Source organism: Mustela nigripes, chromosome X (assembly GCF_022355385.1).
Source record: "Mustela nigripes isolate SB6536 chromosome X, MUSNIG.SB6536, whole genome shotgun sequence".
Taxonomy (NCBI): domain Eukaryota; kingdom Metazoa; phylum Chordata; class Mammalia; order Carnivora; family Mustelidae; genus Mustela; species Mustela nigripes.
This window is the reverse complement of record NC_081575.1, coordinates 65,010,855-65,033,128: the sequence shown is the minus strand read 5'-3', so window position 1 is coordinate 65,033,128 and position 22,274 is coordinate 65,010,855. Positions and strand designations below refer to the sequence as shown.

The window sequence follows — 22,274 nt, the reverse complement described above, 5'->3', positions numbered from 1 at the left end:
AAGAAAGAAGAAACATGCAATTATACTGTCTTTTACTAATTATCTACATGAGTGACTCGGATGTATCTATACTGGTGCTCTGGGGTGTGTGTGTGTGTATGGATTTAATTACTATCTGGTGTCACCTGATCTTTGCCTTTGCCTTTGTATTTCTTGTAATACATATTTATTAGCCATGTGTTTTCTTTTTACTTAAATGATAACATCTTTATTTCACCTTCAGTTTCGAGTGATAGTTTTGGATATAATATTCTTGAGTGATACTTATTTAAGATTTTTTTTATTTACTTTATTTTCAGACAGAGATCGTAAGTAGGCAGAGAGGCAGGGAGAGAGGAGGAAACAGGCTCCCTGCTGAGCAGAGAGCCCGATGCAGGGCTCAATCCCAGGACCCTGGGATCATGACCTGAGCTGAAGGCAGAGGCTTTAACCCACTGAGCCACCCAGGCACCCTGAGTGATACTTATTTTTAAATATTTTTTAAAGGTTTCACTTATTTGTCAGAGAGTGCACAAACACAACGATGGGGAGTGGCAGGCAGGGAGCCCGTTGTGGGATCCGATCCCAACACCCTGGGATCATGAACTGAGCCAAAGGCAGACGCTCAACCCAGGTGTCCCTTGATTTTTAATTTCAGCAATTTGAATATGCAATCCCTCTGTCTTCTGGCTTCCACTGTTTATGAGAAACCTCACCTGTTAATCATATGGGAGTTTCCTGGTATGTGAGGAGTCATTTATCTCTTACAGCTTTTATAATTTTCGCCTTATCTTTAGCTTTGAACATCTGTGTTTTTCTTAATTGGCGTTAAGCTTTTTTGATGTGTAGTATTTCTTGTCAAATTTAGATGCTCCCGTTCATCTCTTTGAGTATTTTTTCTGCTCCTTTCCTCTCCTTGGCTACTTACATTTTGAATATGTTGAATTTTTAATGGTGCCCCACATTTCTCTTGAAGACATTTTTCATTTTTTATCTCTGTTCCTCAGATTGAATAATCTCTACTGATACATCTTCAACTTAGTGGATTTTCTTTGGCCAGCTCAAATATACTATTGAGTTTCTCTAGTAGATTTCTCATTTCAGTTACTGTACTTCTCAACTTCAGAATTTCCATTTGGGTCTTTAAAAGTAATTTCTATTTCTTTATTAATAAATCTTTATATGCTATAGCTACCACCTGGGCCCCTTTAAGCAGTATTTACTGCCTGTTTTTCCTGTGTGTGCATGGCACATTCCTGTTTCTTTGCATTTCTTATAATCTTTTATTATAAAGCAGACTTTTTATTATAGTATCTTATAGCAACTCTGGATAATGATCCTCCTCCTATAAGGGATCAGCATTTACTTGGTTATTTCCCCCGCAGTATGCAGCCTGATATTATCTCTTTTAGTCTAGCCACCTAAGGGTTATCTCTGGGTGGGCATAATGCACTTATTGCTAAGATTTTTACCTTTTACCATTGGATTTGAATGTACTTGGAGGCTGTTGTCAGGCAGTTTTCTTTTGACCCATGTTCAGCCAGGGACTGGTAACTGGGAGGATCCTTCTCTTTTCTGGGAGGGCACAGTTTTAGACATATAACACAGTCTTCTAGACTGCCAAGGAGGAGTGTGATTTTGTTTTTAAGCCTGTGTTCCTAATAGTCACCTCTAGATGAGAACAACTTATTGTTCAGTGTTTGGTCAAGTTCCTTTTGCCAACAAAGTGTTTGCTCTGTATTGATGGGTCTACATATACTGGGAAATGCTTTTCAGTCTGTCCCATGTTCTGCTCTAATTGTCCTGATTAGGTGCAGCCTAGCACACGCAAATCTCTTCAATCCTGAGTTGACTTTGCTCCCAGGAAGGCTCTTTCTGGTTCCCTCTTGGTTTCTCTTTACTAAAATTCTGGCTGCTCTGCTGCTTTGCTAGCACCAGCTCCTCCTAATTGCTCTCCACCAAGATCCCCATTGTTTTTGACAATGTCCTTAGGGATAGAGTTCTCCATGCTGTTTCAAATGAAGTCAGTCCCCCAGGCAGAGAGGTGGAATCCCCAGGCAGAGAGGTGGAATTCTTTGTTCTCATCGCATACCTTCGCACTAAGAAAGGACCTGTGCACCACTGAACCAAAGCTGGGGGTGTGGGGGCAAGGGGCGAAGAGTGAAAACACCACTCCCTAAGTGGACACTGGGCCATGGTGTCAGTCCCTGGTATTCTGAGTTATCCTCTCCTTGAGTGAAACGTCCAAACTTTGTGTAAGCTAGTGTGGAAAAATCAGGGCCTCAGTATTCTCACCCTGCACACAGAATAGTTTGCTTCCACTCAAAGAATGGAGGCTGGATGGTGAAGGTATCATCAGTCCTCTTGGCTGTGCCTGTGAGGAATAAATTTCTTCAACACAGAGTTGGGGGGTAAAAAATGCAGGCAGCTACCCCTGCCAGGATGAAATCACAGCCCTGGAGTGGGAGCTGGGGGGAGGAGCCCTAGCTCCTCCCAGCATCTTTACCACACCTGCCTAAATAGAATACCCAAGGTCAAGCTTCTGTAACACAGACCTGGTATGGTAGAGGTTACGCAGTTGATTCTTCAGATGCCAGACTCTTGCTATTCTTACTGATATTTAATAGGTTTTCTTGAATCAATGTTTTTCCAATTGACATATGACCTCTGCATAATTTCTAGAGATTTTTAAATTATTGTTTTTAAAAAATAATTTCTAACAGTTAAGTTGTTTTGCTGCAGAGAAGGTCTACTGAGCTGCTCACTTCAACATTCTGGAAATCTCAGCCTTCAATACATTTTTAAATTTAGCTTCTTAGTGGAAATGTCCAGCAAAAAGAGAAATGGAGTAGGTGTCAAGAGCCAGGGTTTTCATTCCAACTTGGTCTCTCGCAAAACCAGTGATTTCTCCTGAAATTCGGTTTCCGAATGAGGAAATTACATTAAAGGCCTCTATATTGCAACTCTAAATACCCTATGCTTTTATAAAGTAGAAATGAGAATAGAAGGTAATCAGTGAAAAATGCTCTGCAGCTGTGTGAGAACAAGAAATAAGAAAACAATCCACTGCCTTTTTAAGCCAAAACTGTTCCAACTTGTTTTTAATTAGAACAATTAATTCTAATTTTACTTAATCAAAATACTAGTTTTGCATGCTTTGCAGTAAAAAAAAATTCTCACCCCAAAGGTTTCCTTCCTAATCATTAGAACTGAAAAACTTGGGGCAACGGAAAGTTGCCTTTCACTGACTGGTCATCAAAAATATAACAGCTTAATGCTAAGTTAAAGCACTATAATTTACTACCATTTTACTTATATTATGAAATCTGCAAATAATTACTTTCTCTCTGTGACAATTCCAAGTTTTTACCTTCAGCATAAGGCTCTAAGGCCACACCCCAGGGTGTCTATTAATTATTCATACTTACTCTGAGTGTGTGAATGACAAAATATCAGTTCTCCCTATGCACTGCAGAAAAAAGTTGCTTCAATGGGCCACCCATTTCTAGTCACAAAGATATATTGTTTATTTAGTAATGATTATCTATACAAATTGCTATAACAATAAAACTAATAAAGAAACTCCATTGCTGAGCTGTTTTTGTCTTAACTAAATAGTTTTAACTAGCGTATTTGATTTAGTATGTCCTTTACTATATAGTTTACATTCAAAATCTATATACTCAAAGCAGGGGGAAAGGGACTTTTTATAATTTAAGAAAGCTGCCAATGCAAATATATTTAAACGCTTTCAATTATTACTCTACAACAGAACATCCTATGATAAAGGTAGAAGGTATATATGAATTATAAATATGCACTGGCAAAAGCTGCTACTCACTGATACATCCAGCAGTTAGGAAGGATGACAGCAAGATGACAACATGGACAAAGTGACCCAGAAACAAAAATTCATATAATCTTTAAATACCTTATCCTTAAAGCAAAATTATCTATCTATCTATCTATCTATCTATCTATCTATCTATCTATCTATCTGTGTGGGGGGCACGGTGGGAGAGAGAGAATCTTAAGCAGTTCAATGCCCAACTCAGTGCCCAACGCAGGGCTTGATCCCATGACCCTGAGATCATGACCTGAAAGCAAGAGTTGAACACTTAACAGACTGAGCCATGGAGGTGCCCCTTAAAACTTATTTTTATACTAACCGTTTGTACAAACTGATCTTCGTCAACATCTAAGGGAAAAGGCAAAATACTTATCATAAGGTTTATAAAAGGTGCACATCCCTTTGAAGTAAATGTATACTTTGAGTTTGTCCACATGCCTAGGCCTCTTTTTGATTCTCATAGTTAACCCTCACATTTGAACTGCTGAAAAAAACTTCCAAATGAACCTATCCATTCACCAAGATATGATATTTTTATGTTAAAAACCCTAAGGAAGGCATCAGTTTTTCTGATCCCAAATTACTCGTTTCAATTTTTGCAAATTGGGATTCCCTTTAGGAAGGAAATATGCAATTTTAAAAATACAGGGATATAAGAAATAAAACCCCATCATCTTACTCCATTTTCAGAGCCCATATTCTAAAACTGTAGCTTATTCATCCCAATCCATTAAAAAATTACGTTGCAATATTGATTTAAAAACTTTATACTTTATACACCTTTATGTGAATATGTAATATTGTAATATAAAATTATTGTTATAATAAATGCCACTTTTCTTGACATTTTCTTCTGAGTGAGTCATCCTAGGAAGCTTTCCTTTTGTTCATTATTTCACTGTATGGAACCATCTTAATATGATGAAGTTAAGAGAAAATATTTAAGACTTACTTAATGGCCCTAACAATAACTGTTTTTTAGGTTATTCAAGTTTTTAGTAGCTGAAAATACTGGCTAATGACCACGTGATCCAATGGTCTTGAGACCATCTCTAATCATATGAAAAGAAAATAGCTTTTTCAGAAAGAAAAGAAGCTATTTAAATTGGAAAAGAGAGGAGCTTCTAAGTGAACATATACCAACATTTTATTAACAGGTAAAACTTGATCATTTTGTTTGGGCTCTTCCTTGTTAAGTCACATTTAAAGGAACTCATTAAATTGCTGAAGAAGGAAGGGAAGATCTTGTAATAAATTCTGACATGTCACTGATTAAAGTCCCAATCATCTAGAGTACATATACATAACTTTCTCCTATTTACCTCAAGGTCATTAATAATCTTTAAGTGGTTGTTGCTCTATATACAATTGTGAGCATGTGCACACACACATATCTGTGTATGCATACATTCCATTTAGTTTTTTCTTCATATAGTTTCAGACAGCAAAAGCACTATAGTTAAGATGGAAATAGAAGGGCAATTAACTTTCTAAGCTTTTTAGATCATTCCCAGTACGACAACTGTCAAATTACATCAGGGTTTTAAGTGTTAAAGAGAAAGGCATAAATTTTGGTCCCAAACAAGAGCAATAACTCATCCTGATGAAAAATTAAAATTCCCACTGCTAGAGATGCTGGTTAATGATGAAGAACATTCTACATACATACATGAGAATTAAGGTTTTTCCTCCAAAAACTATACAGTGGCAGACTTTAAAAAATGAAGGTGTAGGTATCTATCTTTGAAGTATGTCAGCGGGGAGGGAAGAGGAGAAACAATGAACCTACACTGTCCTCTTTTAAAAAGAAAAAAAAAAGTAATGGATACTTTTCATCTAAACTGTGAGCATAAAGGAGACTTAAAATAAAAAAACTATTAAAATTTGGAATCCAATGTAATTCATCTGATTATGGATATCAAATGGCTATCAGGCCCCCCAAAACGGAAATGGGGCAAAGTGAAATAGTAACAAAAAACATGCTTTAGGCATAACTAAGGCACTAACAAGAAGGTAATTTGGAGCTAAATGCATATGTCACATTAAATATTGTGAAAGATGTAAAACTCAAATTTCTTTTCAAACAAATCTTATCTAAAAAGGATTATAGAAAATGGGAATGTATGATTTTTTTTAATAAAACAATTCTGCTTCAGTGCAAATGTGTCAAAAAAAAAAAGTCTCATGCAACTTAGCAGGAACAGTTTCCACAGCCTTTCACACTGTTGACAATTTCTTCTTGTAGTTTCTTCCTTTCCTCCTCTTTGGACATATTTTCTTTCTTTGCATCCCATGTGGGGTTATTATGGTTCTGCACACGGCTACTTTGTGTATGCCACATTTCTGAATAGATACTGCCAGGGTTTGCAAGCAAACCATGGTGGGTACCACGTTCAGCTATCTTACCCTAAAAAGCAAAAGCAAGAGAAACATAGAAAAAGGTCATATAACTAGCATAATAACTGAAAATACATAATAATTTCTAACTAAGGATTTTGAAGGATTTCCGTTCATTAAAATACCTCTCCCAATTCTTTATCCATAGCACAAGTAGGAAAAATTGAGGTAAGGATGCTTTATTAAGGTATTACTGTAGTGAACAAACAAAAATCTATGAAATCCCATATACTGTAAACCATTTAACTTAAAAGAAATGAAATTTTAATGTTTTATTTTTAATTTTGAAGGGCAGAAAAGGAAGGTGAAAAATTTTAAAGGTGATTATAATTGGTAAATATTTAATCAAAAGCACTGTGATTTGTAACAGGGACTTAAATACCCTGAAATCCTTATGTATACTTTAAAATAAAAGATTTCTCCATGAAAAGCTTATCTCTTCCAGTAGCTATTTTTGTTAACAATGGATATTAAACTTAACATTACAGATTTGGTATAGATTCCAAGCTCCTATCTACAATTAATTTGCCTCTGACAGCTACTGTTAAACATGGTGGGAGACAAAAGGAGTTTTGTCACTTTTACTGGTACTCCCAGTTATAGGACCTTTACAAATATACCCTTAAGCAAAACAACTAAAATTTGTTCCACATCTGAGTGGTTAATTTAAGACTCCTCTTTCATTGCTAGCTAGGCAGTTTAAAAAAGAACTATTTTGCTCAGCTATTTAAATTCCTCTGGATTATGAAGAACATAGTTCTCAACCTAGGTATGTGTGGATCACTTCATTGGCACAAAACTCCCCTTGGATTACATGGTTTATATTTTTCTATTTACCATTGTCAAAAACAAAATCCTCAGTGAAAACTTCATCAAAAGTTTCTAGAAAAAATAAAATTATTTTTGTGGAAACACCAATGAAATAAATCACAAATAATTATCCTATAGTAAAAATGTATAAAATATATTTTAAATTACTTTTATTTATATTAAAGCACAAATGTATGTATCTTAAAAAGTAAGATTAAAAGCTTATAGCAAAAAAGTCTTTTGTCTCCTCCTTCATACCTATCTCCTTCCTATCCACAAATTCATAGCTATTTCTTCTGGTATTTAAAAATACATATATGAATATATACATATATTATGAAATTCAGCACTCCTTTATTACCCCACCACTGTTTAATTTTTACACTCTTCGAATAAAATTGGTTATAGCACAAGTGTTGTTTAAGTTAATATTCAGTGTTTACCTTATTATGACCATGTAAAGCATTACCTGCTGAGTCAAGTAAGATACTAGAATTTTATATATTTTTTCTTGTAAAATTTTTGTTCTTCCTGGACTTAGTAACTGCCACATTTTTTTTTGTTTTCTTAGTTTTCTATGTCACTATTGGTAATTCTCTCAAAACTTTCTTCCAGAATTATAAAGACTGTTTAAATACTATTTTTCTCATAATCAATTGTATTAGGGGATCTATTAGTTCAATCCCCCATGACGATCACCGCTTTGAGACAATCCTCTCACAACTTTTAAGGCTGTTTTATTTATCCTCAATTCTAAAATTTTATGGTATGTGTTCTGGCGTGTGTGTGTTTTCTTTTCCATTCATTGTGCTGGATACTTGGTAGGCCCTTTTAATATGGAAACTCATGCTTCTCCCAGTTTAGCAACTGCCACATTTGCTTTTTCTCACTTCATCATCTAAATTTACACTATTTTTTGCTAATTCATTTGAGAATGAGTTGCAAACATCATTACATTTCACTCCTAAATATTTCATTAGCATGTATCTCCTAAAAACAAGAATATTTTCATATTGACTAGAATATAAATATTTATAGAATAGAATACAAATATTTATAGAAATTTATCTAACATATAGTCCATAGTCAAATTTCACCTGCTGTCCCAATAATATATCCTTTATTTACATATTTTTCCACCAGAATCCAATTAGGATCAATACATTGAATTTATAACTTTTCGAGTATTGGGGGTGTGTATGACACTGACATTTCTAAAATACCCAGGTGTGTTTTTTAAAGAATGCCATTTAAGTTGTTTTTGTTTAGTGCTCCTGATTTTAGATCCAGGCTAAACATTTTTGGTAGAAATACAATACAGGTGATGATGTGGCCCCCTGCATCAGTTCAGGAAGTACACAACATCAATTTACTCCACAATTAACAATATTAAGTTTGATCCTTTGGTTAAGGGAGTGTACCAGATTTCTCTATTTTTTAAAATTCTTACTTAATTTTTATTAAGCACCAGCTTAATACTACAGAAAGTTCCAATCACCCTTCAACAACCCATTCTTCCCTCCCCCAACCAAATTCTTGATGAAGAGCTCTTTGAGTGAAGATACTTCTCTTCACTTCGCTCTCTTCTCTCTTCTGTATAAAACTTTATCAAATAAAAGCAAATAACTGTGTACATCTTGCTGTAAAATGCTGCTCATGGCTATGGAAAATGTCTGCCCAGGCTCTTTTCACTGTCCAAGTCCTAAAAGACTCTTGTTCATGAACTATCTCTTCTTCACAAAGCAAGTCCACCACTTGCTAGGTTTTTCATTATGAAGGTCAAAAACTTTCCCACAAAGTCTCAGTCCAGTCTCTTGTCTCAACCGCTGTAAGTAGGCCCTCATCACCTCATCTTCCTGTTTGCCGGTTTGGCATAAATTGCATGGAAATAAATAAATAAATAAAATAAATCATGGAAAACCAGGCTCTCCAGGAATGGGAAAATTAGTGATGCCCAGCGTATACATTTCTTTTTCACCTTGGCTTTTGGAACTGCACTTTTGGAGTTTCTTTAGGCACTCAGAAATGTAGAGAGTTATATATATCAAGGTTCTGTCAGCTTCATTCTTAATCTCATCGTTTTTGAAGAAGACATTGGCCTTGAAGTAATAGATGGCTTCACCCACAATATCTGTATCTTTTGTCTCTCTAGAGGCAGGTCCTTTGAACTGACTTCTGATAGGCAACAGTGCCACATTTCCAATGAGTTTGGTGTCCAGATCCATAAGAGATGAGTGGTAAGCCGGCATCCTGGCGGCGCCCCGGTTTCAAGCAAGACGAGGAGAAATTTCTCTATTTTAAAGGTACTTTTTCTCTTTGAAATTAATCTATGGGTTACATTTTCAAACTGTATAAATAATCCATTCCCCAATATATTTTTTTCACCATAGGGTTTTAGCAATCAATGATGATGCTTACCTGTAGTCATTATTACAATGGTAGTTGCAAAATGTGATTTTCTAAATTTATCATTCCTTCTACAAGTGATAGTTGCCATGCTTCTTAAAGAAGACCTTTCCCCATACTTCTGTATTGTTGTGAAAATATAGGTTAGTTGTTTTTACTGAACATGCGTTAATTCATAAGTATCATTTTTTTTTAAGATTTTATTTATTTATTTGACAGAGAGAAATCACAAGTAGATGGAGAAGCAGGCAGAGAGAGAGAGAGAAGCAGGCTCCCTGCTGAGCAGAGAGCCCGATGCGGGACTCGATCCCAGGACCCCGAGATCATGACCTGAGCCGAAGGCAGCGGCTTAACCCACTGAGCCACCCAGGCGCCCCAAGTATCATTTTTTTTTTTGATGTTCGAATTATCCCACATTGGGCCAGTGGGAGCCCACACAAAATGGTTTTTGTGTCTTTGTGATAGGTATTCATTAGTTTTCTCACTCCAGATACTGCAATAGTCATTTATTCAAAGAATTTTGGTTCCTTTTAGTGAGGAACAGTATTTAGTGCTCAAGATCTATGTGCTAGTTATACTTATTACCACTGGGATTTCACTGCTTCTAGGTCTTTTCAGTGAAAAGTTAGGAACTTCTTTATCATCTTCTGATAATTCTGTTCCAGTATAACATCACAAGGTTGCCCCTCTTCTTCCCACATTCCATTTTTATCTTTCTTCTCCCAAGAGTACTGTTTTACAACAACATTAATATGTTTACTCATATGCGCACTCTTAAAATATACAAAAACGAATTTTGAATAGGCTCCTTCCATACTACTAATTATAACAAAATTAGTTTCAAATTTTTATTTACTTTTGACCTTATATTCCACTAATGGTAATAATCAGAGTAATGTGTTCAACAGTCACTTGGATTGCTTTTCTTTTGCATGTTTGTTATCAATTTGTTATGCAGTTAGTTCCACTTCTCTTTGTAATCACTTTTTGCTTTTCTCTGTCCTTGCTGAGGTTCAAAAATTTAAATATATAAAAACATTACCATGGTTCAAAAGTAAAAATAATACAAAAAAAGGAGCTAAGATGGCAGAGTAAGAGACCGCAGGCTTGCTACATCCCTCAAACACAGCTGGATAAATATCAACTCATTCTGAATAGCCAAGAAATCAATTTGAGGACTGACAGAACAAATCGCACAATTAGAGGGAGAAGAGGCTACATTGTGGAAAATAAGAGATGCAGAGACCTGGTTTGGGAGAGAAATAGATAATTGGTGCTGCAGAGAGGAAGGAGCCCAGGTTGCAGAGGGAGGTGAGAGAGAAAGGAATGCAGAGGGGATCACACAATGAAAATACTTCCCAAACTCATTAACTGAGAAAATAAGGGGATGAGTTCTATGGGTTTTTTCCTGGCACAGCTGACAGAGAATCCTGAGGGTGCTGAAGTTCTCCTGAAGAAGGCAGGAAGGTAAACCGAGGTCGGATGGCATGATCTGAGGATTTCCTGACATTCACTGCGAGAGGTGGATCCCCTTTCCTGGAGTGCTTTTGAGGGAGATGTCATTGCCTCTCTGGGGACAAAGGAGTCAGTGGGCAGCATTTCTGTCCCCCAACCCTAAGAATAGGTACAGAGACACCTGGTGAGGACAGCAAAGTCAGACAATGGCTGCTTAGTGAGCTCTGCTCCAAACTGCACACTTCTGGGCTCTGGTGAGATTGCCCTTCTGGGTCAAACCTACACCACCCCCAGACCAGAACAGGTCCCCAGTACATCAGGTCTCTCAAGATTAGAATTTTAAAACTCAGCCAGCCTGACTGGGGAAGAGCTAAAGTTCACACTGTTCTGCAACAGGAAGGCAAGCAACCCAGACACCGACACTGAGGAAACAATGATCTAATAAACACTTAGGGTGTATGAAGGGAGTTTATTCATTCCTCTGGGAGTGCTTCCCTGACATTAAGTAAGCACGAACTCCCCTCTCAAGGGAAAAAAGAATTGGCTGGTGCCACTTCCCTCCACTAGCCTTCCGCATAAACTAACTTCAGTAAATAGAAGAGTATCAACACAGGCTGCTTAATTGCTTACATCAACCCTGCTCCTCTGCACTCTACTGGTATTGCTCATCTCAGGCAAGTGTGCTTGAGAACCAGTACAGCAGGCTCCTCCCCCAGGAGACCAGCACAAACCCCCACAGGCATCATGTCTACTGACCACAGACTTCTGCAAAGCTTCAGCTCTAGTGGAAATGGCACCAGGTCTTTTTAAACAAGCAGACAAGAACATAACTAGTTAAAACTTGCCACACTCTGGCCAAGGTCCAGACACTACTCACTGCAGGCAAGGAGAAACTCTACAGAGCACTGATCTGAGGGGTACAACAGCCATATCACAGCAGCAGAGTGCACACAGCAGACATCAGAGACAATTCCTGAAGTGACAGGCCCTAGACATTATATGACCTCTTCTTCATAACACCATTACATCTCAAGAGCAGGAAACACCACAACAGGCTTTCCTAACACAGAGAAGAATACAGATACCTAGACAAAATGCCAAGACAGGAATTCATCACAAAAGAAAGAACAAGGTCATGGCCAGGGATCTAAACAAAATACATATAAATAACAGGCCTGAGAAATTAAAGCAACAGTCATTAAGGATATTATCTGGGCTTGAGAAAAGCATAGACGACATCAGGAAGATCCATACCACAGAGAGACAAGAGCTTAAAAACAATCGTGACAAAATGAAAAATGCAGTAACAGATTAAAAACTGACTGGGTGCAATGACCACATGGAAGAAGAAAAGAAATGAATAAGTGACAATGAAGATACAATTACAGAAAATAAGGAAGCTGATAAAAAGGGGGAACATCTAGGACCTCGCGAGCAGACGTATAAGAACTCAGTGACTCCTCGAAAAGTAATTACATTTGTATCACAGGAGTCCCAGAAGAAGAGGAAAAAGGGGAGAGAAGGTTAATTCGAGGAAACCAGAGCTGAAAAATTACCTAATCTGGGGAAAGAAACAGACTTCCAAGTCCAGAAGACACAGAGAACTCCCATCAAAATCAACAAAAAAGCATGCCAACATCAGAGCATACTGTAGTTAAAGTTAAAAAACAAAACAAACAGAGACACAGAAAAAATCCTAAAAGTAGCCAGACAAAAGGAATACGTAACTTAAGAGGGAAGACAAACTATATTAGCAGCAGACCTGTCCATAAAAACTTAGCGGCCCGGAAGAGAGAGGCATGATACATTCAATGGGCTGAAGGAAAAATACCCAGGCAAGAATACTCTATCCAGCAAGGCTGTCATTCAGAATAGAAAGAGAGAGAGAGAGTTTCCCAGACAGTAAAGGATTTCGTGACCACTAAACCAGCCCTACAAGAAATATTAAAGGGGACTCTTTGAGTGGGAAAGACCAAAACTGACAAAGACTTGAAAGTAACACAGAAAACTGTCAGGAACAATGACAAAACAAGTAATAAAATGGTACTAAATTCATATCTAACAATAATTACTGTAATGTAAATGGACTAAATGCTCCAATCAGAAGATGTCCGGTATCAGATGGGATTAAAACAAAACAAAACAAAACAAGACCCACCTATATGCTGCCTACAAGAGACTCATTTTAGACCTAAAGAGACCTGCAGATTCAAAGTGAGGGGATGGAGAAATATTTACCCTGCAAACGGACATCAAAAAAAGCCAGAATAGCAATACTTATAACAGACAAACTAGACTTTGAAACAAAGAGTGTAAGAAAAGATGGAGAAGGGCATTATATAATAAAAAGGGAGTCTACCCACCTTGGGAGAATTCAAATAAATAAAAAATTTAATAAAAAAATAAAAGAACTCATTGATAATAATACAAAAAACAGTAGGGCACGCTTATATCAAGTGAAGATCATCTAAACAGAAAATCAGTAAGAAAACAATGGCTTTGGGGCGCCTGGGTGGCTCAGTGGGTTAAAGCCTCTGCCTTTGGCTCAGGTCATGATCCCAGGGTCCTGGGATCGAGCCCCGCATCGGGCTCTCTGCTCAGCAAGGGGCCTGCTTCCTCCTCCTCTCTCTCTCTGCCTGCCTCTCTACCTACTTGTGATCTCTGTCTGTCAAATAAATAAACAAAATCTTTTTAAAAAAACTGGCTTTGAATGATATACTAGATTAGATGGATTTAAGAGAGATCCATATGGTTTCACTTACTTGTGGAACATAAGGAATAACATGGAGGACATCAGGTAAAGGAAAGGAAAAGTGAATTGGGGCAAATCAGAGGGAGATGAACCATGAGGGGCTATGGAGGGTGAAACAATCTGAGGCTTTCTGAGGGGAGTGGGGTGGGGGAAACCTGGTGGTGGGTATTAAGAAGGGCACATATTGCATGGAGCACTGGCTGTTGCACATAAACAATGAATCTTGGAACACTGCATCAAAAACTACTGATGTATTTTATGGTGACCAACATAACACAATAACATATATATATATATATATATATATATATGGAGAGAGAGAGAGATTGATTCAGAAAAGAATTTCATCTTAAGCAGAATACATATTCTTTTCAAATACACATGGGACAGTCTCCAGAACAGATCACATACTGGTCAAAAATCAAGCCTCAACAAGTACAAAAAGAATGAAATCATACCATGCATACTTTCTGACCACAATGCTATGACCCTGAAATCAACCACAAGATAAAATTTGAGAAAAACCACAAATACATGGAAGGTAAATAACATGCTACTAAACAATAAATCAATCAGAAAATAAATTAGGAAAAAACACAGAAACAAATGAAATGAAAACATGACAGCCCTTAATATTTGGGATGTTTCAAAAACAGTCATAAGAGGGAGTATACAGAAATACAGGCCTAACTCAAATAGAAAAATCTCGAATACGCAACATAACCTTACACATAAAGGAGCTAGAAAAAGAACAACGATGAGCACTGGGTGTTATATGCAACTAATGAATCATTGAACATTACATCAAAAACTAATGATTTTGGCTAATTGAATTTAAATTTAAAAAATGAAACAAAGGAAAAAGAGCAACAAATGAAGGCTAACACTAGCAGAAGTGAAATAAGATTAGACTAGAAATAAATAATATAGAAATCAAAAACACAGGAGAATAGAACAATGAAACCAGGAGCTGGTTCTCTGAAAAAATTAATAAAATTGATAACCCCCTGGCCAGACTTATAAAAAAGAAGGTGGCTCCAAAAAATTAAAATAGAGGAGAGCTCAAATAATAATACAAAAATACAAATAAAATAATATTATGAAAAATTATATGTCAACAAACTGAGTAATCTGGAAGAAATGGATAAATTGCTAGAAACATATAAACTACCAAAACTGAAACAGGAAGAAACAAAAACCTTGAACAGACATAACCAGTGAAGAAACTGAATCAGTAATAAAAAAATCTACCAACAAACAAAAGTCCAGGGCCATATGGCTTCACGTGGGAATTCTATTAAATCTTTAAAGAAGAGTTAATACCTATTTTTCTTAAATAGAAATGGAAGGAAAACTTCCAAACTCATTCAATGAGGCCCACATTATTCTGATTCCCAAAATCAAAGACTCCACTAAGAAAGAGAACTACAGGCGAATATCTCTGATGGCTATGGATGTAAAAATTATCAACAAAATACTATCAAATTGAATACAACAGTACAGAAAAAGAATCAATCACCACGATCAATTGGGATTTATTCCTGCGCAACAGGAGTGGTTCAATATTTTCAAATAAATCAATGCGATACACCACATTAATAAAAGAGGGTAAGAACCATATGATCCTCTCGATAGATGCAGAAAAAAACATTTGAAAACATACAGCATCCATTCTTGATTAAAAACCCTCAAAAACCGAGGGACAGAGGGAACATACCTTGATACTATAAAGGCCATATATGAAAGACCACAGCTATTATCATCCTCAATGGGGAAAAACGGAGTGCTTTTCATCTAGCATCAGGAAAAAGGGATGTTTACTCTCACCACTTTCATTTAACACAGTATTAGAAGTCCTCACCTCAGCAAACAGATAACAAAAACAAATAAAAATGTATCCAAATCAGCAAAGAAGAAGTCAAACTTTCACTATTTGCAGATGACAGGATACTCTATATAGAAAATCCGAAAGAGGGGCGCCTGGGTGGCTCAGTGGGTTAAAGCCTCTGCCTTGGGCTCGGGTCATGATCCCAGGGTCCTGGGATCGAGCCCCGCGTCGGGCTCTCTGCTTGGCGGGGAGCCTGTTTCCCTCTCTCTCTCTGCCTGCCTCTCTGCCTACTTGTGACACCCCCCCACTCTCTCTGTCAAATAAATAAAAAGTTATCTTAAAAAAAATCCGAAAGACTCCACCAAAAAATTGCTGGAACTCATACATGCATTCTGTCCAGTTGCAGGATACAGAATCAACATACAGAAATCTGTTGCATTTCTATAAACCTATAATGAAGCAGCAGAAAGAAAAACCAAGAAATCAATCCCATTTACAACTGTACAAAAACTGTTAAGACACCTAGGAAGAAACCTAACCAAAGAGGTAAAAGATCTGTATTATGAAAACTTAGAAAACACTGATGAAAGAAACTGAAGATGACACAAAGAAAGGGGAAAACATTCCATGCACATGAATTGGAAGAACAAGTGTTGTTCAAATGACTATACTACTGAAAGCAATCTATACATTTAACGCAATCTTTATCAAAATACAAACAGCATTTTTCACAGAGCTAGAACAAAGAATCTTAAAATTTGTATGGGACAAAAGCTAGAGGCATCACAATTCTGGACTTCAAGTTGTCTGTAGTAATCTGGATGGTATAGTACTGGTACAAAAGCAGACACACAGATGAATGGAACAGAACAGAGAACCCAGAAATGGACCCCAAAATACATGGTCAAAATGCATGTTTTGTATGTTTCTGTACAGAAACATACAAAAGAATGAAACTGTACACTTCCTTACATCATAAACAAAAATAAACTCAAAATGGATGAAATGCCTAACTGTGAGACAGGAAACCATCAAAATCCCAGAGAAGAAAACAGGCAATAGCCTCTATGACATCAGCCATAGCATATCTTCTTACTTGGTATGTCTTAAGAAGCAAGGCAAACAAAAGCAATAATGAATTTATCAGGACTTTTCCTACCACTTTACTGAATTCCCATATGAGTTCTAGCAATTTTGGGGTGGAGTCTTTTGGGTTTTTCACATAAAGTATCAGGTCATCTGTGGAGAGTGAGAGTTTGACTTCTTTGCCAATTCAGATGCCTTTTATCTCTTTGTGTTGTCTGTCTGCTGAGGCTAGGACTTCTAGTACTATGCTAACCAGCAGTGGTGATAGTGGACATCCCTGCTGTGTTCCTGACCTTAGGAGAAAAACTCTCAGTTTTTCCCCACCGAGAATGGTATTTGCTGTGGATTTTTCATAGATGGCTTTTATGATACTGAGGTATGTTCTCTCTATTCCTACACTGTGGATAGTTTTAATCAAGAAAGGATGCTGTACTCTGTCAAATGCTTTTCAATATCTATTGAGAGTATCATAAAGTTCTTTTATTTATGTAGTATATCACACTGATTGATTTGTGGATGCGGAAGTACCCTTGCAGTCCAGAAACAAATCCCACTTCATCCTGGTGAATAATCCTTTTAATGTACTGTTAGATCTTACTGGCTATTATTCTGGTGAAAATTTTTGCATCCATGACCATCAGGGACATCGGTCTGTAATTCTCCTTTTTGGTGGAGTCTTTGTCTCGTTTTGGGATCAAGGTAATGCTGTCCTCATAAAATGAATTTGTAAAGTTTTCCTTCCATTTCTATTCTGTCAGTTTCAGGAGAATAGCTATTAATTCCTCTTTAAATGTTTGGTAGAATTCCCCTGGAAGCCTTCTGGCACTGGGCTCTTGTTTGTTGGAAGATTTTTTTTTTTTTTTTTTTTTTGGTTGGGAGATTTTTGATTACTGCTTCAATTTCTTTCCTGGTTATGGGTCTATTCAGGCTTTCTATTTCTTCCTGGTTCAGTTTTGGTAGTTTATATGTCTCTAGGAACGCATCCATTTCTTCCAGATTGCCTAATTTGTTGGCACATTCAGTAAAGTGGCAGGATATAAAAGCAACGCACAGAAATCAGTTGCATTTCTATACACTAACAATGTGATTAAAGAAAAAGAAATTAAGGAGTTGATGCTATTTATAGTTGCACCCAGAACCATAAGATACCTAGGAATAAATCTAATCAAAGAGGCAAAGGATCTGTACTCAGAAAACTACAGAGTACTCAAGAAAGAAATTGAGGAAAACATAAAGAAATGGAAAACCATTCATGCTCATGAATTGGAAGAACAAATATTGTTAAAATGTCTATACTATCTAGAGCAATACACAAATTCAATGCAATCCCTATTAAAATACCATCAACTTTTTTCACAGAACTAGAACTAATAATCCTAAAATCTGTATTAAACAAAAGACCCTGAAGCACCAAAGAAATGTTGAAAAAGAAAACCAAAGCTGGTAGCATCACAATTCTAGACTTCAAGCTCTATTACAAAGCTGTAATCATCAAGACAGTATGGTACTAGCACAGAAACAGATGTATAGATCAATGGAACAGAACAAGAACCCAGAAACGGACCCTCAACTCTGTGGTCAACTTATCTTCAACAAAGCAGGAAAGAACATCCAACGGAAAAAAGGCAGTCTCTTCCACAAATGGTGTTGGGAAAACTGGACAGACAGATGCAAAAGAATGAAACTGGACCATTTCTTTACACCATACACAAACATTGACTCAAAATGGATGAAAGACCTAAACATGAGACAGGAATTCATCAAAATCCTAGAGAAGAACACAGGCAGCAACTTCTGTGATGTTGGTCACAGCAACTTCTTTCTAGACACACCTCCAAAAGCACAGGAAACAAAGGCAAAAATGAACTATTGGGATTTCATCAAGATAAAAAGTTTCTCCACAGCAAAGCAAACAGTTGACAAAACCAAAAGACAACGAAGAGAATGGGAGAAGATGTTTGCAAATGACATATCATATAAAGGGCTAGTATCCAAAATCTCTAAAGACTGTATGAAACTCAACACCTAAAAAACAAATAATCCAGTCCAAAAATGGGCAGAAGACATGAATAGACATTTTTCCAAAGACACCCAAATGGCCAAAAGACCCATGAAAAAGTGCTCAACATCACTTGGCATCAGGGAAATACAAACCAAAACCATGAATACCACCTCACACCAGCCAGAATGGCTAAAATTAACAAGTCAGGAAATGAAAGATATTGGGGAGGATGCAGAGAAAGGAGAACCCTCCTACACTGTTGGGAATGCAAGCTGGTGCAGCCACTTTGGAAAACGGTATGGAAGTTCCTCAAAAGTTGAAAGCAGAGCTACCCTACAACCCAGGAACTGCATGGCCAGGTATTTATCCAAAGGATACAAACACAGTGATTTGAAGGGGCATCAGCACCCCGATGTTTATAGCAGCAATGTCCACAATAGCCAAACTAGGGAAAGAGCCCAGATGTCCATCAATATATTAATGGATAAATATATCCACTGTGTGTACACACACACACACACACAGGAACATTACTCAGTCATCAAAAAAAAAAATGAAGTCTTGCCATTTGCAATGACATATTTGGAACTAGAGGGTATTATGCTAAGCAAAACAGGTCAATCAGAGAAAGACAATTATTGTATGATCTCACTGGTTTGTGGACTTTAGAAAACAAAACAGAGGATCATAGGGGAAGAGAAGAAAAAATAAAACAAGATACAACCAAAGAGGGAGACAAACCATTAATCTTAGGAGACAAACTGAGATTTGCTGGAGGGGTGCGGGGGTAGGGGAATAACGTAACTAGGTGATGGACATTGGGGGGTATGTGTTGTAATAAGCACTGTGTATTTTAAGACTGATGAATCATAGACCTGTACCCCTGAAACAAATAATACATTATATGTTAAAAAATAAATAAATAAACTATCGGGACTTTTCAAGATAAAAAGTTTCTGCACAGTGAAGGAAAACAACTGGCAAGACTAAAAGGCAACCTCCAAAATGGGAGAAGGTATTTGCAAATGACATATCCGATAAAGGGTTAGTATCAAAAATCTATAAAGAATTTATTAAACTCAACACCCAGAAAACCAAATAATCCAGTTAAAAAATGGGCAGAAGACGTGAATAGACATTTTTCCAAAGAAGATACCCACACGGCTACCAGGAACATGAAAAGGTGCTCAACATCTCTCATCATCAGGGAAATACAAATCAAAACCATGACGATATACCATCTCACACATATTAGGATTGCTAAAATCAACACAAGAAACAATAGGCGTTGGAAAGGATGTGGAGAAAGGGGAACCCTCTTACACTATTGGTGGGAATGCAAACTGGTTCAGTCATTCTCAAAAACAGTAGGAAGGTTCCTCAAAAAGTTGAGGAACAATCCAGCAATTCTACTTGTAGGTACTTACTGAAAGGATACAAAAATACAGATTCAAAGGCATACATGTACCCTAATGTTTAAAGCTGTTTTATCACCAATAGCCAAACTAGGAAGAGCCCAAATGCCCACTGACTACTGAATGGATTATGAAGATGTAGTATACATATGTGCATATGCATGCACACATATGCACACACACCGGAATATTACTCAGCCATCAAAAATAAATCCTTCCATCTGCAAGGATGTGGATGGAGCTAGAGAGTATTATGCTAAGTGAGGTAAGTCAAAGAAAGATAAATACCATATGATTTCACTCATATGTAGAATTTAAGACAGAAAATAGATGAACATGGGGGGAGAAGAGAAATCATAAAACAGACTCTTAACTACAGAGAACAAACTGAGAGATGCTGGAGGGGATGTGGGTGGGGAGATAGGTTAAATGGGTGATGAGTATTAAGGAGGGCACTTGTGATAAGCACTGGGTGCTGTGATGAATCACTAAATTCTACCCCTGAAACTAATATCACACTTGATGTTAACTGGAATTTAAAAACTTGAAAGACTGAAAATATATATAAAAAAGTATAATCAGGAAAATCATGCTCCCTTTCCTATCCCTTTTACCTCTTTCTATCTCCACTCCATAAACAGTCAATTTCTTTAGTTTCTAGTTTATGCTTCCTGAGTTTGTTGTTGTTGCTTTTTCTTTTACTAAGAGTTCTTTTTATTTGGCATTGAAACCCAAAAAAGAAAGGTTTTAGTCTATTTTATGTTAATCAAACTATTAAACACTGTTCTGTATTGCCTTAGTATAGTAATAATTAATATCCACGATCATACCTCTGAGCCAAAGACTGTGAATCATCAAATATTAAATTCTTTCCAGCTCAACTTAGGCTATTTCTTTTTTTATAATTTTTTATTGAAATATAATTGGCATAGAATGTTTTAATACTTCCAGGTGTATGACACAGTGATTAGACAACTGTATACATTATTCAGTGCTGGCCTCGGTAATGTAGTCACCATCTGTCACCATAAGGCATTATTATAATATTATTGACTATATTACTTACGCTGTACTTTCAATATCCACGACTTATTTAAAAGTGGAAGTCTGTACCTCTTAATTAAAGAACAAAATGTTATTTGCCAAAGGAAAGGTGGATGAGAGAATGGGCAAAGTAAAGTGGATTAAGAGGTACAAACTCTGAGGTTTTTTTTCCCACAGAAATAAGTAAATATCACATATTCCTTTTCCCCCCATCCTCCTTGCAAATAGCAGCATACAACAGATTCTGAACTGTTCTTTCTTTCATTTAACAACATATCTAGAAATCATGCCATATAAAGCTCCCTTTACTTTTTTCTCTTAACAGCATCTGTCCTTATTTTAGAAATGCTTTATTTTCCATGACCTGTGGCGATATTAATTATTTAAGTTGCTTTATGCTCTTTTCATTGTCTATATTTTCTACCGAATTCCTTTTTTTCTGCTTGTTTAAGAGGTCTTCCTTTATTATCCATTGATACTTAGTAATGGAGCATTAGAAAACTGACTAGAAACTATGTGCATGGGAATGGGATTTTCAACTGTGGGATTTCACTGAAGAATGATCATATGGATACATGGTCATCTTGCTGGGGTCTCCAAATACAAATAGCTTTTTTTCCCCCCTGGGGCTACATGTGTCTTCTGCACAGACTTCTTCAATTATCTCCTGATGAAGGAAGGAGTAGTGATATTAGAAATAAAGAAATGGTTATGGAGCCAGTGGCAGAAGAGGGTCTATGGTCTTTTTTTGGTGTGCTTTGATTTCCAGTTAACCTTCCCCATCTTTGTTCACGTGCTAGACAATTTTCTGTCTAGAGCCTCTATGACTCAATTTCCTGACAAGTCAACCTGCCGCCTCTTGCCAAGGCTGGGAAGCAGTAATTACCAGGCTGTGGGGTTAAGGAGGGGCCTTGAGAATTCTATTTCTTATGTAGATGTAACATTATACTACAAGGCACTGTTGACAGAATACATGAGGTTATATACATTTCACTAGAAAATGAAAGTCTCTGATTTTCATAATCAAGCAAATACAGAATGATCAAATTATAAATACTAAGATATTTTAGATACATGTGCTATAATCATTAATATATTAATTATAGTTCCAATTATAATCCAAACTTCAACTGGCAATGTTGTAATATAACTGTAGATACTGTCAACCTCAAAGTATGAGACAAGAAAACTCAAGCTTGTTCAAGTACCTTTACCACTTTATAAGAAAAGCCTATCTGCATGCCTGCATA

The 22,274-nt window shown here is 36.8% G+C and overlaps 1 protein-coding gene and 1 pseudogene across 2 annotated transcripts in view; both read right to left on the bottom strand.

The window, feature by feature from the left end:
• Positions 1-4,958: 4,958 nt before the first annotated feature.
• The window catches only part of ABCB7 (ATP binding cassette subfamily B member 7), a 157,435-nt gene continuing 140,119 nt past the window's right edge, over positions 4,959-22,274 (bottom strand). For both annotated transcript variants that reach the window (XM_059386333.1, XM_059386334.1), the window contains one exon: positions 4,959-6,236. In XM_059386333.1, coding sequence (XP_059242316.1) covers positions 6,021-6,236 — 216 coding nt within the window. In that variant the 3' untranslated portion in view covers positions 4,959-6,020. The remainder of the gene's footprint in view (positions 6,237-22,274) is intronic.
• On the bottom strand, positions 8,479-9,306 carry LOC132006949 (actin-related protein 2/3 complex subunit 3-like; annotated as a pseudogene).